Source organism: Anoplophora glabripennis, unplaced genomic scaffold (genome assembly GCF_000390285.2).
Source record: "Anoplophora glabripennis isolate ALB-LARVAE unplaced genomic scaffold, Agla_2.0 scaffold1269, whole genome shotgun sequence".
Taxonomy (NCBI): Eukaryota; Metazoa; Arthropoda; class Insecta; order Coleoptera; family Cerambycidae; genus Anoplophora; species Anoplophora glabripennis.
In genome coordinates, this window is record NW_019417344.1 from 44,223 (window position 1) to 59,371 (window position 15,149).

Here is a 15,149-nt window from a genome sequence, read left to right on the forward strand (position 1 = left end):
GTACTGTATCGTTATAGCTTTTGATACAATTATGACGTAGTCTGATGACTTTAACTGAAGTACATAAGGTGTTGTATAATGAACTTGCGTGATTTTACAGTTTCTAGGATATTTCCTTCGTCGAAATATGTCGACTAGGCAATCTGGACTGGTTTCAAATTTCACATCTGAAGAGTAGTTGATTTCCTCGATGCTATTTGGTTGATCATTTAACCATTGATAATTGTCATGTGAGTCAATGATAAGGTATTTGGGGTATTCAAGAAGGGTAACATTAAGGAGAGGAATAGGAATACAGTTCAAGTTCTGTTTGTTTAGATAATACAGAGACCTGTATTGAGATATAGTAAAAAAATCGTTAAAGTATAAATTTGTTTCAAAGTAACTGTAATAAGATTGTACATTCCTGAAACGGGGAATCTCACTTTGAGGATATAGAGTCCTTAAGTATGTGATCATGTCATCTATTTCTCTTAGACTTAGCAAAAAGAAGCTAATCTGATTTATTTGAAGAAAGGTTATTGTTAATTCGATTTGTTGTACGTAATATAATATTATTTCTAATTGATTGATAGTTATCTGTCTCTGATAATTAATGTTTACAAAGTTCGAAAAATATTTTAGATTGTCTTCTAATTTCTTATTGTTAGAATTAATTTGACTTATTAATGATGTTGTTTTGTTCATAAATGAAGTTAATAATGAGGTGCGTGAATTGACTTCAGTTGCTATCCTTTTTTCATTACTTAATAAAGTTTCAAATTTTGAATCAAATTGTTCGATGTCCTTTTCTGTTGCAACGCCAAATAATTGTTTATTAATGTCTCCGATAATATTAAAGAATCCTCTTTTATTTCTTTTGATTGGCCTGAACTTTCTAAATTCCTGGTAAAGTCTTACCAGGTTATTATGTTTTCTTCTTGATGAATTAGGGATTCTGAAATACCTTATGAACTGTTTCGTAAATTATTCTGGTCTATTAGTAATCGTATTTTGTCAAAAGCTTCGTATAATGGGTGTAAGTCTAATTTATGAATGAATGTATGATAGCGATCAACAATATGTGTTGTTTTTCCGAGTTTTTTTAATAGAGCAATACTATCTACCGGATCGAAGGTTATATCTTCGGCTAGGATGATTGTTAATGTCATCAGGTGGAGGATCAATAGGTTGGAGTTCATTGTCCTGTACCAAGGTTTTTCTATAATTTTTCGGATTTTTCTGACTTTATTTTTACGAATAATCCCGGCTTCTGTTAGTATTTTATTGTCTTTATCTTCTAATAAAGTAGTTTCTTTAAATCCAGGATAGTCTTTTGGTCTACAAGGTTCCGTACGAATGAAAATAGTTTGGTCAGTGTGAACTGTTTCTGGGTCTGCAAATTGTTGATTGCGTTTCTCGATAGTTTTATTTTTATTAGTTTCAATCCTATTTTTAATTTGTTCATGTAAAGTTTGTAAGTTTTCTTTATGTTGATTAGTGTATTGATTTACTATTAAGTGAGGTGATAAATCAAAAGGATTAATCTTTGATCCGTGTATGACCTCGAATTGAGTCATTTTTATGATTGAATGGATTGAGTTGTTATATAATAGAACTGCTAGGGTCATTAAATATTTAATTGGTTTCCGGTGTTCTTGTTTAAGGTAACGTATGGAATCTATGATACTAGAATGAAATCGTTCGACTGGAGAGTTTGAATTTGAATGGTATGGAGTTGTAAAGTGCAAGTCAATCTTATGTAAAAGGCAAGTCTTTTCTAATTTGGTTGTTAAATTCTGTTCCATTGTCCTATGAGGTATACCCATGTGTGATATGAATTGTAATAATAATTCCATGATGTTTAAACTGTTTTTTGATTGTAGGTAATATGCTTGTCCAAATTTTGAGAATGGATCGAAAATTGTCAGGAAATGATGTTTGTTGATAATAAATGTATCTATGTGAATTTATTCAAAAGGGGCAGAAGGAGTAATTGAAATTTGTAATTTTATCTTTTGAGGGTTTCTGTCATATTTAGATAAAAGACATGTTTGGCAAGTGTTTATATAATTAGTAACATCTGATTGGATGTTAGGCCAATAATAACTTTTATTAATAGATTTAACCGTTTCTTTTATTCCTCTATGGCATGTTTTTCCTTGATGGTGGTACTTTATTATTTGCTGTTTTTCTGGTTCATTAATTATATCATCTAGAATTTTATTAGATATCAACAATTTTGTATTACGATGGTGTTTTAAAGAAGTTCGTAGGACTCTCGTAATCTTTCTTTCTATTGCTGGTGTTGAAAATTTAAAACAAGTATCAAGGCTAATTATCGATTTCAAAAATCGAAATGTTTCTTCATCACTTAAATTAGCTCTGAGAGTTACATGATGACGGAATTTATTAAATATGAATTTGGAATCACAAATTTCGCTTGGCGTAGTATTGGATTCGGTTATTACTAATTGTGTTTTATATTGATTTAGAGGATTTTCTGTCTAAGGGATTGAAAACATTGGTTCTTCTTAGCTGGTATGAACGATTTGATTATCTGAAGGATTGTTTGGTGGTATTAACATATCTAATTCTTCATTTGTTATTTCAGTTAGTGTATCATTGGGTTCATTTAATATATGTTCAAATAAGGTATCAATATCGTCATCACATTGTACCTGGGTACTGAAGTTATCATTTTCGTTTATATTACATTCCATTTTTATTCTACTTAGAGCATCCGCTACTTTATTTTGTGTGCCCTTTTTGTATTTTATCGTATAGTCGTACTCTTCGAGTTTAAGTCTCCATCTGACTAGTTTTGAGTTTGGTTCCTTCAAAGAGAATAACCATTGTACTGGTTTATGATCTGTATAGATGGTAAATTTTGTTCCGTATATATTAATAATGAGACAGAGCTTAAGGGCATGTTGCTGACCTCAAAATAGAGCGATTAAGCCAAATATGCCTTATCCGAATGTTGCTCCTTTTCGATCTACAGGGTGTTAAAGTTGAAAAAATATTTTCGATTTTTTTAAATATCTTGAGCATCTTTGTACGGATTGTTTTGAAAGATTGTACACATATGTTTTCTGAGGTGGTAATTACGGAAATGGTAACTATTGCAATCGCATCTAGGATGCGCTAGTTGTAGTGTTCCGTTGGAGTAAACATATGTCAAACTTTTTTGTCCTTCAAAAATATGAATTTTCAATAAGAAATTATTAAACTACGTTCAATTCTAAATAAAAAAGATATTCCTGTTAAAAATCGATAAACTTAACCGTTTTCGAAATAAGAACGATTTACTATTTCTTTACAAAGTTATTTGTTTGAACGTACGCCTTTTACGCCTTTAAATAAGATGACTTAATTACGAATTAAGACGACAAACAGAGTAACAACTGAAAATTTTATTATGCTTAAGTCTAATTACAAAAGATTCTCAAAGTGGCGACCATTGTTTTTAATACATTTTTTTATTCTCTTGTTAAAATTTTGTCGGACACTGAATAGACTCCTTTGTTGGTCTCTGATAATGTTAACAGATTCTTGTATTTTTGCCCACAGCTATTCTCGAATATGTATAACATCTTTATAAACTAAAGATTTAACGTTACCCCAGAAATAAAAATCTAGGGGATTTAAATCAGGGCTACGCGTAGACCAAGGCACTTCGCCGCCGCGACCAATTCAACGGTTTCGAAAACTTATATCAAGATATTCTCTTACTGGTCGGGAGTAATGTGCGGGAGCACCATCATGCATAAACCAAAAGGTTTGCCGTAAATTTAAGAGGATATTTTCAAGAACGAGTGGCAAGTCATTTGTTAAAAAATTTAAATAATTTTTCCCCATTAAGTGGACGGGGTAACATAAATGGTCCCAAAATGTTAACGGAAAGTGTTCCACACCAAATATTTATTGAGAATTCATGCTGAAAATGTTGTTCTCGTGTGGCAAGTGAGGATTTTCCAGTTCCCAGGAATGGCTATTTCTCCAATTAAATACACCGCGCCGGGTAAATGTAGCTTCGTCCGTAAATAATATTTTATTATAAAATGTAGGGTCAGCATTTTGTTGCCGACGAAGAAANTGCTAGACCGGGTTTCGTCTTTGGTTTCCAAATGTATACATAAAGTAGGCCTATGAGAATAAGGCAAATAACTACCTATCATTATTATCCAAGAATAATTAATATGCCAGGGTATTTCTTTAAAATCTTCTACGTAAACGTTTTGGAAGAGGTTTTCTTTTTGGTAGAGATCATTCAATGGGACATTTCTTAACGGGGCCATTGGAAAAGAAGTTATGTTTATGGTTGGTATAAAGAATGTCGTACTAGTAATGATAGGGTCTTCATATTCGTAGATTTTATCATTTATTGAGAAGTGACATCCTTGTATCATGATGATTTTAGTGCTGGCTACTATGGTTTTTGTGTCGATCGTTCCTTGTCTGCAACTGTACTGTATCGTTATAGCTTTTGATACAATTATGACGTAGTCTGATGACTTTAACTGAAGTACATAAGGTGTTGTATAATGAACTTGCGTGATTTTGCAGTTTCTAGGATATTTCCTTCGTCGAAATATGTCGACTAGGCAATCTGGACTGGTTTCAAATTTCACATCTGAAGAGTAGTTGATTTCCTCGATGCTGTTTGGTTGATCATTTAACCATTGATATTTGTCATGTGAGTCAATGATAAGGTATTTAGGGTATTCAAGAAGGGTAACATTAAGGAGAGGCATAGGTGTGACATAATACAATTCAAGTTCTGTTTGCTTAGATAATATAGGGACCTGTATTGAGATATAGTAACAAAAATCGTTAAAGTATAAATTTGTTTGAAAGTAACTGTAATAAGATTGTACATTCCTGAAATGGGGAATCTCACTTTGAGGATATAGAGTCCTTAAGTATGTGATCATGTCATCTATTTCTCTTAGACTTAGCAAAAAGAAGCTAATCTGATTTCTTTGAAGAAAGGTTATCGTTAATTCGATTTGTTGTACGTAATATAATATTATTTCTAATTGATTGATAGTTATTTGTCTCTGATAATTAATGTTTACATAGTTCGAAAAATATTTTAGATTGTCTTCTAATTTCTTATTGTTAGAATTGATTTGATTTATTAATGATGTTGTTTTGTTCATAAATGAAGTTAATAATGAGGTGCGTGAATTGACTTCAGTTGCTATCTTTTTTTCATTACTTAATAAAGTTTCAAATTTTGAATCAAATTGTTCGATGTCCTTTTCTGTTGCAACGCCAAATAATTGTTTATTAATGTCTCCGATAATATTAAAGAATCCTCTTTTATTTCTTTTGATTGGCCTGAACTTTCTAAATTCCTGGTAAAGTCTTACCAGGTTATTATGTTTTCTTCTTGATGAATTAGGGATTCTGAAATACCTTATGAACTGTTTCGTAAATTATTCTGGTCTATTAGTAATCGTATTTTGTCAAAAGCTTCGTATAATGGGTGTAAGTCTAATTTATGAATGAATGTATGATAGCGATCAACAATATGTGTTGTTTTTCCGAGTTTTTTTAATAGAGCAATACTATCTACCGGATCGAAGGTTATATCTTCGGCTAGGATGATTGTTAATGTCATCAGGTGGAGGATCAATAGGTTGGAGTTCATTGTCCTGTACCAAGGTTTTTCTATAATTTTTCGGATTTTTCTGACTTTATTTTTACGAATAATCCCGGCTTCTGTTAGTATTTTATTGTCTTTATCTTCTAATAAAGTAGTTTCTTTAAATCCAGGATAGTCTTTTGGTCTACAAGGTTCCGTACGAATGAAAATAGTTTGGTCAGTGTGAACTGTTTCTGGGTCTGCAAATTGTTGATTGCGTTTCTCGATAGTTTTATTTTTATTAGTTTCAATCCTATTTTTAATTTGTTCATGTAAAGTTTGTAAGTTTTCTTTATGTTGATTAGTGTATTGATTTACTATTAAGTGAGGTGATAAATCAAAAGGATTAATCTTTGATCCGTGTATGACCTCGAATTGAGTCATTTTTATGATTGAATGGATTGAGTTGTTATATAATAGAACTGCTAGGGTCATTAAATATTTAATTGGTTTCCGGTGTTCTTGTTTAAGGTAACGTATGGAATCTATGATACTAGAATGAAATCGTTCGACTGGAGAGTTTGAATTTGAATGGTATGGAGTTGTAAAGTGCAAGTCAATCTTATGTAAAAGGCAAGTCTTTTCTAATTTGGTTGTTAAATTCTGTTCCATTGTCCTATGAGGTATACCCATGTGTGATATGAATTGTAATAATAATTCCATGATGTTTAAACTGTTTTTTGATTGTAGGTAATATGCTTGTCCAAATTTTGAGAATGGATCGAAAATTGTCAGGAAATGATGTTTGTTGATAATAAATGTATCTATGTGAATTTATTCAAAAGGGGCAGAAGGAGTAATTGAAATTTGTAATTTTATCTTTTGAGGGTTTCTGTCATATTTAGATAAAAGACATGTTTGGCAAGTGTTTATATAATTAGTAACATCTGATTGGATGTTAGGCCAATAATAACTTTTATTAATAGATTTAACCGTTTCTTTTATTCCTCTATGGCATGTTTTTCCTTGATGGTGGTACTTTATTATTTGCTGTTGTTCTGGTTCATTAATTATATCATCTAGAATTTTATTAGATATCAACAATTTTGTATTACGATGGTGTTTTAAAGAAGTTCGTAAGACTCTTGTAATCTTTCTTTCTATTGCTGGTGTTGAAAATTTAAAACAAGTGATCAAGGCTAATTATCGGTTTCAAAAATCGAAATGTTTCTTCATCACTTAAATTTGCTCTGAGAGTTACATGATGACGGAATTTATTAAATATGAATTTGGAATCACAAATTTCGCTTGGCGTAGTATTGGATTCGGTTATTACTAATTGTGTTTTATATTGATTTAGAGGATTTTCTGTCTAAGGGATTGAAAACATTGGTTCTTCTTGGCTGGTATGAACGGTTTGATTATCTGAAGGATTGTTTGGTGGTATTAACATATCTAATTCTTCATTTGTTATTTCAGTTAGTGTATCATTGGATTCATTTAATATATTTTCAAATAAAGTATCAATATCGTCATCACATTGTACCTGGGTACTGAAGTTATCATTTTCGTTTATATTACATTCCATTTTTATTCTACTTAGAGCATCCGCTACTTTATTTTGTGTGCCCGTTTTGTATTTTATCGTATAGTCGTACTCTTCGAGTTTAAGTCTCCATCTGACTAGTTTTGAGTTTGGTTCCTTCAAAAAGAATAACCATCGTAGTGGTTTATGATCTGTATAGATGGTAAATTTTGTTCTATATATATATATGGTATAAAAGTCTTACAAGCCCAAACGACTGATGATAATTCTTTTTCAATTGTTCAGTAATTGATTTCCGCGGGGTTTAAGGTACGTAAAGCGTAACTTTTTGGTTTATTGTTTTGGGGAAGTTCTGCGCCAATTGCAAAATTTGAAGCGTCTGTAGTGACTTCAAATGGTTTTGAAAAATCTGGAAAGGTTAATATGGGGTCGTTTGTTAATAATGATTTGCAAAGTTGGAAACAATCGCAATATTCTTTAATGAATTCAATTTTCTCAGTTTTCTTAAGACATTTTGTCAAAGGTTTAGTAATTTTGGCAAAATTTTCGATAAACGTTCGGTAATAACCTAATAGTCCTAAGAATGATTTTATTTCTTTGGTTGTTTTAGGAATAGGGAAGTTTTCGATTGCTTTGATTTTGTCCGGATTAGGTTTTATACCTTTTGGTGTTACCATGTGTCCCAATAAAAATGCAACTTCTTTTTGTAAGAATTCTGATTTATCCAATTGAATTTTGAAATTATGTTTTGCAAAGGTTTTGAATACTAGTTCGAGGTTTTGTAAGTGTTCTTGTAATCCGTTTGAAAAGACTATTACATCATCCATGTATACCATGCAAATTTTGTTCTGTAAATCTTTCAAGACATTGTCCATACATCTCTGAAATGTAGCAGAAGAATTTGTTAACCCAAATGGCATACGGATGAATTCGTAATGGCCATTGTCTATTGAAAATGCTGTTTTTTCTACAGAAGTTGGATGCATTTCAATTTGGTGAAAGCCTGACGTTAAATCTATCGTGGAAAAATAAAAACAGCGACCTAACCTATCTAAAATTTCAGTGATGTTAGGTAGAGGATATTTGTNTTCAAGACAATCCGTTCAAAGATGATCAAGATATTTTAAAAAATCGAAAATATTTTTTCAACTCTAACACCCTGTAGATCGAAAAGGAACAACATTCGGATAAGGCATATTTGGCTTAATCGCTCTATTTTGAGGTCAGCAACATGCCCTTAAGCTCTGTCCCATTATTAATGAATCACCCTGTATATATGGTCTAAAAGTCTTACAAGCCCAAACGACTGATAATAATTCTTTTTCAATTGTTGAGTAATTGACTTCCGCGGGGTTTAAGGTACCTATCTACGTGAAGCGTAACTTATTGGTTTATTGTTTTGGGAAAGAACTGCGCCAATTGCAAAATTTTAAGCGTCGGTAGTGACTAAATGGTTTTGCAAAGTCTGGAAAGGTTAATATGGGGTCGTTTGTTAATAATGATTTGCAAAGTTGGAAACAATTGCAATATTCTTTAGTGAATTCAATTTTCTCAGTTTTCTTAAGACATTTTGTCACAGGTTTAGTAATTTTGGCAAAGTTTTCGATAAACTTTCGGTAATAGCCTAATAATCCTAAGAATGATTTTATTTCTTTGATTGTTTTAGGAATAGGGAAGTTTTCGATTGCTTTGATTTTGTCCGGATTAGGTTTTATACCTTTTGGTGTTACAAGGTGACTTAAAAATGCAACTTCTTTTTGTAAGAACTCTGACGTATCCAATTAAATTTTTAAATGAATACTAGTACGAGGTTTTGTAAGTGTTCTTGTAATCCGTTTGAAAATACTATTACATCATCCATGTATACCATGCAAATTTTGTTCTGTAGATCTTTCAAGACATTGTCCATACATCTCTGAAATGTAGCAGGAGAATTTTTTAACCCAAATGGCATACGGATGAACTCGTAATGGCCATTGTCTATTGAAAATGCTGTTTTTTCTACAGAAGTTGGATGCATTTCAATTTGGTGAAAGCCTGACGTTAAATCTATCGTGGAAAAATAAGAACAACGACCTAACCTATCTAAAATTTCAGTGATGTTAGGTAGAGGATATTTGTCATCAATGGTTTTTTCATTGAGTTTCCTATAGTCTAATTTTTTGGGGACTATCCAAATGGGTGAAGACCAAATGCTTTGTGAAGGTCTTATTATTTTGTTCTTTAGCATTTCATATATTTGTTTGTTTACTTCCTCCTTATGAACATAAGTATAACGATAACTTTTTGTATATATTGCAGAATTATCTTTTGTTACGATTTCATGTTTTACTGTGTTGCTAAAACTTAAATCTTTATTAGGTTTCTTAAATACTTCTGAATATTTATTGCACAATTGTACTAATTTTTGTTTTTCCTCCTTGTTTAAATGATCCGTTCTTAATAAGGTTTTTAGATTAATGTTATTACTAGAGGTTTCGTCAGCAAGTCTATAATCGTATGTTTCGTAATTCGATAATGGTGTGAATTGTAATTGAGTGGGGTCAAGTTCATGGTGTTTAGATGTTACAATGCTGTTTTCAACAATTCCTTCCGTTGGCTCTATTTGATCTGATATTTGTTTTCTCCGTACTTGCAATTCTACCATATCTGCCAATTTCTCTATCCTTTTTTCTTTCCTTTGCTTTTTCTTATTAATACATAGTGTCCATAGATAAATAATCGACTTTATGATTCTTTTTTCATTTACAAATATAATATATAAAAGCAGCGGAAAGAAGATTAGAGACACTGTCATACCTATAAAAAATGGAACTGTGAAAGATTTACAATTCTTTAACAATTCATCATGAAGACAAAATGTACAATTATCACAATTATGTTGTGTGTCATAATTATGAATTTCGAAGCATATCTTTCCGTTGTTTACTTTAGTTATTGTGGTAGGTAAATAATATTTATCCGTTTTTAATTCATTAATTAATAATTCTGTATTGTCACAGGTCAATTAGTAGAGTTATCATTGTAATTTGGTTAGATGTTAAATTTATCATTTGTTTTTTTGAGTGGGCTATTGGATGTCGATAGTGAATGGGTAGTGAAAAATAATTATTGTAAATAACACTTTTTAAATTTCGATCTGTAATTTTTTTATGTCTTCAATGCCTAAAGCGCCATCAAAGAACTCTTGAAAGTCAAAAAAAATAATGTCAAGGCTTGAATACGGGGAAAGAAGGGATACAAGCTTGGTGTTTAACTGTGACTTGTCTTGATCCTGTTTTGATTTGTATGGGATTTACTTTGATGTTGTTGGGAAAGTATTTTTTTATTATGTTGGGTTTTAAGATAGTTTTCGAGCTGCCTGTGTCTAAAAGTAATTTTAATGGAGGGTTTATTAATTGGATATATGGAAGTGAACTATGAATAAGGTTTGTGTTTAATTCTACTTGGGGTATTAAGTGGGATTGTGATTTAAATGACCGTTTTGAAAATTTTGATCTAATTCTGCGTCCCAATCTTCATTGTCATCATCGTATTCTTGGTTTAAAAATTCGCTTTCGTTACCTTCATATTCGGTATAATTAAGAGGGGGAATATATAATTCATTTAATTGTTCTTCTGTCAAATGTCCTTCGTCCGCAAGTACTGAAACTTGATCACGTACCTCCGTTATTGTAAGACGATCCCGGTGGAGTTATATCTGCCTCATTTTTATTAAATTCTGCGCCATTTCTAAATTGGTTTGAATTAATAGTTGTAACGCCGGACATTGGTGTAGGACTAAAATTTTTATTTTGAGGAATATTTTTGGATATTGTCGACTTTTGTTGTCCAAAGATTTGTTTGTTAGTTGGGAAGTTTTGTCTTATAGGTTGAGGTTGAATGAGAATTGGTTGGTTTGGCCAATATTGTCTTTGGTGATTTTGAAATGGTTGTCTATGGGTTTGAAAAGGTTGTCTATGATTTTGAAAATGTTGTATATGATTTAGAAAAGGTTGATTATGATTTTGAAAAGGTTGTCTATAGGGGAATTGAAACTTTTGAGATTGGCAATTATTTTGTGGTGAATAATTATTTCTCTGAGGTTGTAAATGTTGGTTATTATGATTTTAACTGGTATTAGGTCTTGTTTCAATAGATATTTTGTATTTTTGAAATTGTTCTTCCTTAGAAACGAATATTACTGCGTCCTCTAAGTTTCCTATTTCTTTAGTTCTAACAATTTGTTGGAAATTAAATGGTAGATTTCTAACATATGTATCTAAACAAATTTTTTGGAATACCTTGCTTAAGGCTCTTTTTACTTCCACATTCTCATCTGATTGTTTCAAGTATTGGATTATAATTTAAATGAATTAAATCCTGTTGTAACGTTTTTATATCGCGAGGGTCACCGAATGTTTGAATCAAAATTCGCTTAACATCTAGCCAAGATTCTACTTCTAATCTTGTTGATATATTTATTTATGCTTGACCATGGAGCTTATTCTTTATGGTTCGCAAGAGAAATCTATTTTGTTCCTCATTATTATTCTTAGAATAACTAGTTATTAGGCCATCGCATGCCTCTATAAAATCATTTAGTAATGATGGAGTCCTATCGAAATTTGGGATAGCATCAATATACATTTTTAACATTTGATAATTTGGATTTGCCATTGTTTCTATCTCTCTTATACTTTCGAGCAAATCTTGCATTAAAAATCAAAATTTTATCAAGTCTAACTAGAAATTGATATTCAGTCAAATTTTCTAGGAGTAAAGAAAAGTTGTACAGAACTTGAACAGGTATTAATTATAGGAATAAGAACATGGGAAGACTCACAGACTTACCAATTAATTTGGTGACCTCAGCAGGGAAAATAGCTGGATATCTTCGGTCTCTCCAAAGTGTTGTTGATAGCGCCTAAGACTTCAAAATCACCGGTATTTGGAATTGGTTCCACTGGACAATTTCTTACTTCTCAATGGTGTCTTCTAATACCGTGCACTATCCTACTGACTGCGCCAGTTAAGTATGTAATTCGTGGAGTAGATTCTTAACACATTTATTTGTTGGAAACATTTTATTAAATACTATCAGTTACAGCTACAAGCGTAATTCTTACACAGACGATGAGGTCCGATCTGGCTATTTAAAGGATCCTTTATCGTTTACAAATTTGGATTAGTAATGCGAAGTTTAGACGTTACATAGTCTTATGCATAAAAGGTGTTTAGATATCAAAATATATAAACAAAGACAAACAGTTTATGTGGACCGTATTTGGTAATAATTGTATAACTTATATTAATATAATAATTTAGTATACAAATGTACAAAATTAAAATTCAAACGTAATGTGGGGGTTTTACTATTTCTTCTTGTTATATAAATTGCTTTAAATTAAATAGGAATATCTTCTTCAAGGTTTATTTTATAGAAGTACAGTTTAATGTTAAATGGCTTTTTGTATATGTAACATATATTCACAGATATATATTTTAATATATATTTATTTATCATTTCCTTAACTACCAAAATATACGCGCCGTCCTGATCTATTTGTTTAGGCTCCTAGACGTAGATCTTGAAGTAAGTGGATGAAGCTACCACTTCAGGCCAGGTTTAGTATTTTTGTAACCGTAGCGGGCCAAAAGAAATGCCCAATAGTGAAGGTTTAACTTTAAGTAATCACTCTACTAATCTCTAAAGTACAATGATAATTTTCATTTTCCATGTATTAAAAAATAAAGCCTTAGTTTTACTAATTATCCTAATGAGATGATTGACATCATTTTTGCTTGCACAGTGTATCTATGTCCGCTGATATTTTAGAAGTGTTACTGTTTAGGATGATCTGGTTTTTGATTTATTATGTTTCATGCGTGAAAAAAGCTGTTCGCAAGTGTATGTACTGCCATATAAGGAAATTTGTTGAAGAGCTAATTTGGTAAGGTTTGGATATTGGTTGGGGCTAATATACTTTTTGTAAAATTCAATCAATCCGTTTGGAAGGCAATCATTGTATGCCGCTTTTAGAAGAGAGTTGCTTTGTATTTCAATCAATTCCAATTGTAGGTTTAGTCCGGCGCTTTCAATTTCAACATCAAACGGATTTTGGAAGACTTTCATGTTGGGCATTTGTGATTTGAAGTCTTCGAATCTCATCAAACTCATTCCTTAATATTTGCAATAATGACGCGTACTTGGTTAAGTCCAATGTCTCTTGATTTCTGGAAGATAAGGTCTCCCAATGAATCAACTGCTTTTGTTCCAGCTGTTTCTCCAATTATATGAGCTTCTTAGTGAAAGCTTGAACATGTTCATACATCTGCGAGCATAGTTGATCTTTTCCTTGCAGTTTTAGGTTGAGATCAGAGAGATACTTAGTTATATTAACCAGGAAAGCCAAATCAGCCAACCACTGCTCATCCGTTAGAANTGGTTTTTGATTTATTATGTTTCATGCGTGAAAAAAGCTGTTCGCAAGTGTATGTACTGCCAAATAAGGAAATTTGTTGAAGAGCTAATTTGATAAGGTTTGGATATTGGTTGGGGCTAATATACTTTTTGTAAAATTCAATCAATCCATTTGGAAGGCAATCATTGTATGCCGCTTTTAGAAGAGAGTTGCTTTGTATTTCAATCAATTCCAATTGTAGGTTTAGTCCGGCGCTTTCAATTTCAACATCAAACGGAAAGACTTTCATGTTGGGCATTTGTGATTTGAAGTCTTCGAATCTCATCAAACTCATTCCTTAATCTTTGCAATAATGACGCGTACTTGGTCAAGTCCAATGTCTCTTGATTTCTCCCAATTCTCCCAATGAATCAACTGTTTTGTTCCAGCTGTTTCTCCAATAATATGAGCTTCTTAGTGAAAGCTTGAACATGTTCATACATCTGCGAGCATAGTTGATCTTTTCCTTGCAGTTTTAGGTTGAGATCAGAGAGAGACTTAGTTATATCAACCAGGAAAGCCAAATCAGCCAACCACTGCTCATCCGTTAGAAAACTAATTTCTTGGCCTTTATTTTCAAGAAAAATCTTTACTTCATCGAGCAACAAATAGAATCGCTTCAGTGTGGCTGCTCTGCTGAGCCAGCGAACGCGACTAAAGTACACGATGTCTTCGTGATCTGAACCCACATCAGACAGAAATGCTTGGAACTGTCTGTGATTCAGGCCTCTTGCGCGTATAAAATTGACTGTCTGCACTACTTTATCCATCACGGGTTTCAGTTCGAGTACTTTTGTACACAACTGTTCTTGGTGTATAATACAATGATGCTGTATGATTGTGTGTGTGATGCTATTGCGCATTAGAGCCACAAAACAATTCGTTCTTCCTGTCATTGCTGGTGCACCATCTGTAGTCAAGCCGCAAAGATTTTCGATTTGAAGTTCATATTTTTCTATGCAACTCTTTACTTCGTAGATGTCTTTTCCTGTGGTTGTATCTTTCATCGAACGCAAATCAAGTAATTCCTCAATCACAGCATAGTCTTCTGTCACTCCTCTCACGAATACTGCCAACTGCGCTGTATCACACATATCAGTACTTTCGTCGAGAGCAAAACTATAGAAAACGCATTTCTTTAGTTGTGTTTTTAGAGAGGATTCGATATCTTTGGCCAAGTCATCAATTCTTCTTGCTATGGTTTGATGTGACAAGCTTGTATTTTTAACTAGTGTTTTATGCTCCGGACATGCTACCGACGTAAATATCTCCAAGCATTCCTTGACAAATTCTCCGTCCGATAAGGGTTTACTTCGCTTTGCAAGGCTTCTGCTATCATGAAGCTAATTTTTGTAACTGTCTCGGAGTTTTCTTTTGGTATTTTGAACATCGCCTGTTGACCGGTCATATTTTTCTTTAACGAATTTACACGATCTATTCGAATTTGACCTTTGTATTCATCGTATTTAGAAGCGTGTTTTGTAGAGTAATGACGCTTAATATTGTACTCCTTGCAAACTGATATTTTGTCATGACATATGAGGCACAGTATGTTCCCATTTTGTTCTATAACAAAATAGGTTTCAGT

General features: G+C 32.2%; 1 protein-coding gene across 1 annotated transcript; it reads right to left on the reverse strand.

The window, feature by feature from the left end:
• Positions 1 to 13,932: 13,932 nt before the first annotated feature.
• Positions 13,933 to 14,655, reverse strand: LOC111692279 (general transcription factor II-I repeat domain-containing protein 2B-like). Its single transcript, XM_023456197.1, has one exon. It carries the CDS (start codon positions 14,653 to 14,655, stop codon positions 13,933 to 13,935), a length of 723 nt encoding a protein of 240 aa, XP_023311965.1.
• Positions 14,656 to 15,149: the final 494 nt, after the last annotated feature.

What these genes read in the sequence shown, in the direction of transcription:
- LOC111692279 (XM_023456197.1), bottom strand. Translation starts at nt 14,655, where the DNA reads ATGTGTGATACAGCGCAGTTGGCAGTATTCGTGAGAGGAGTGACAGAA.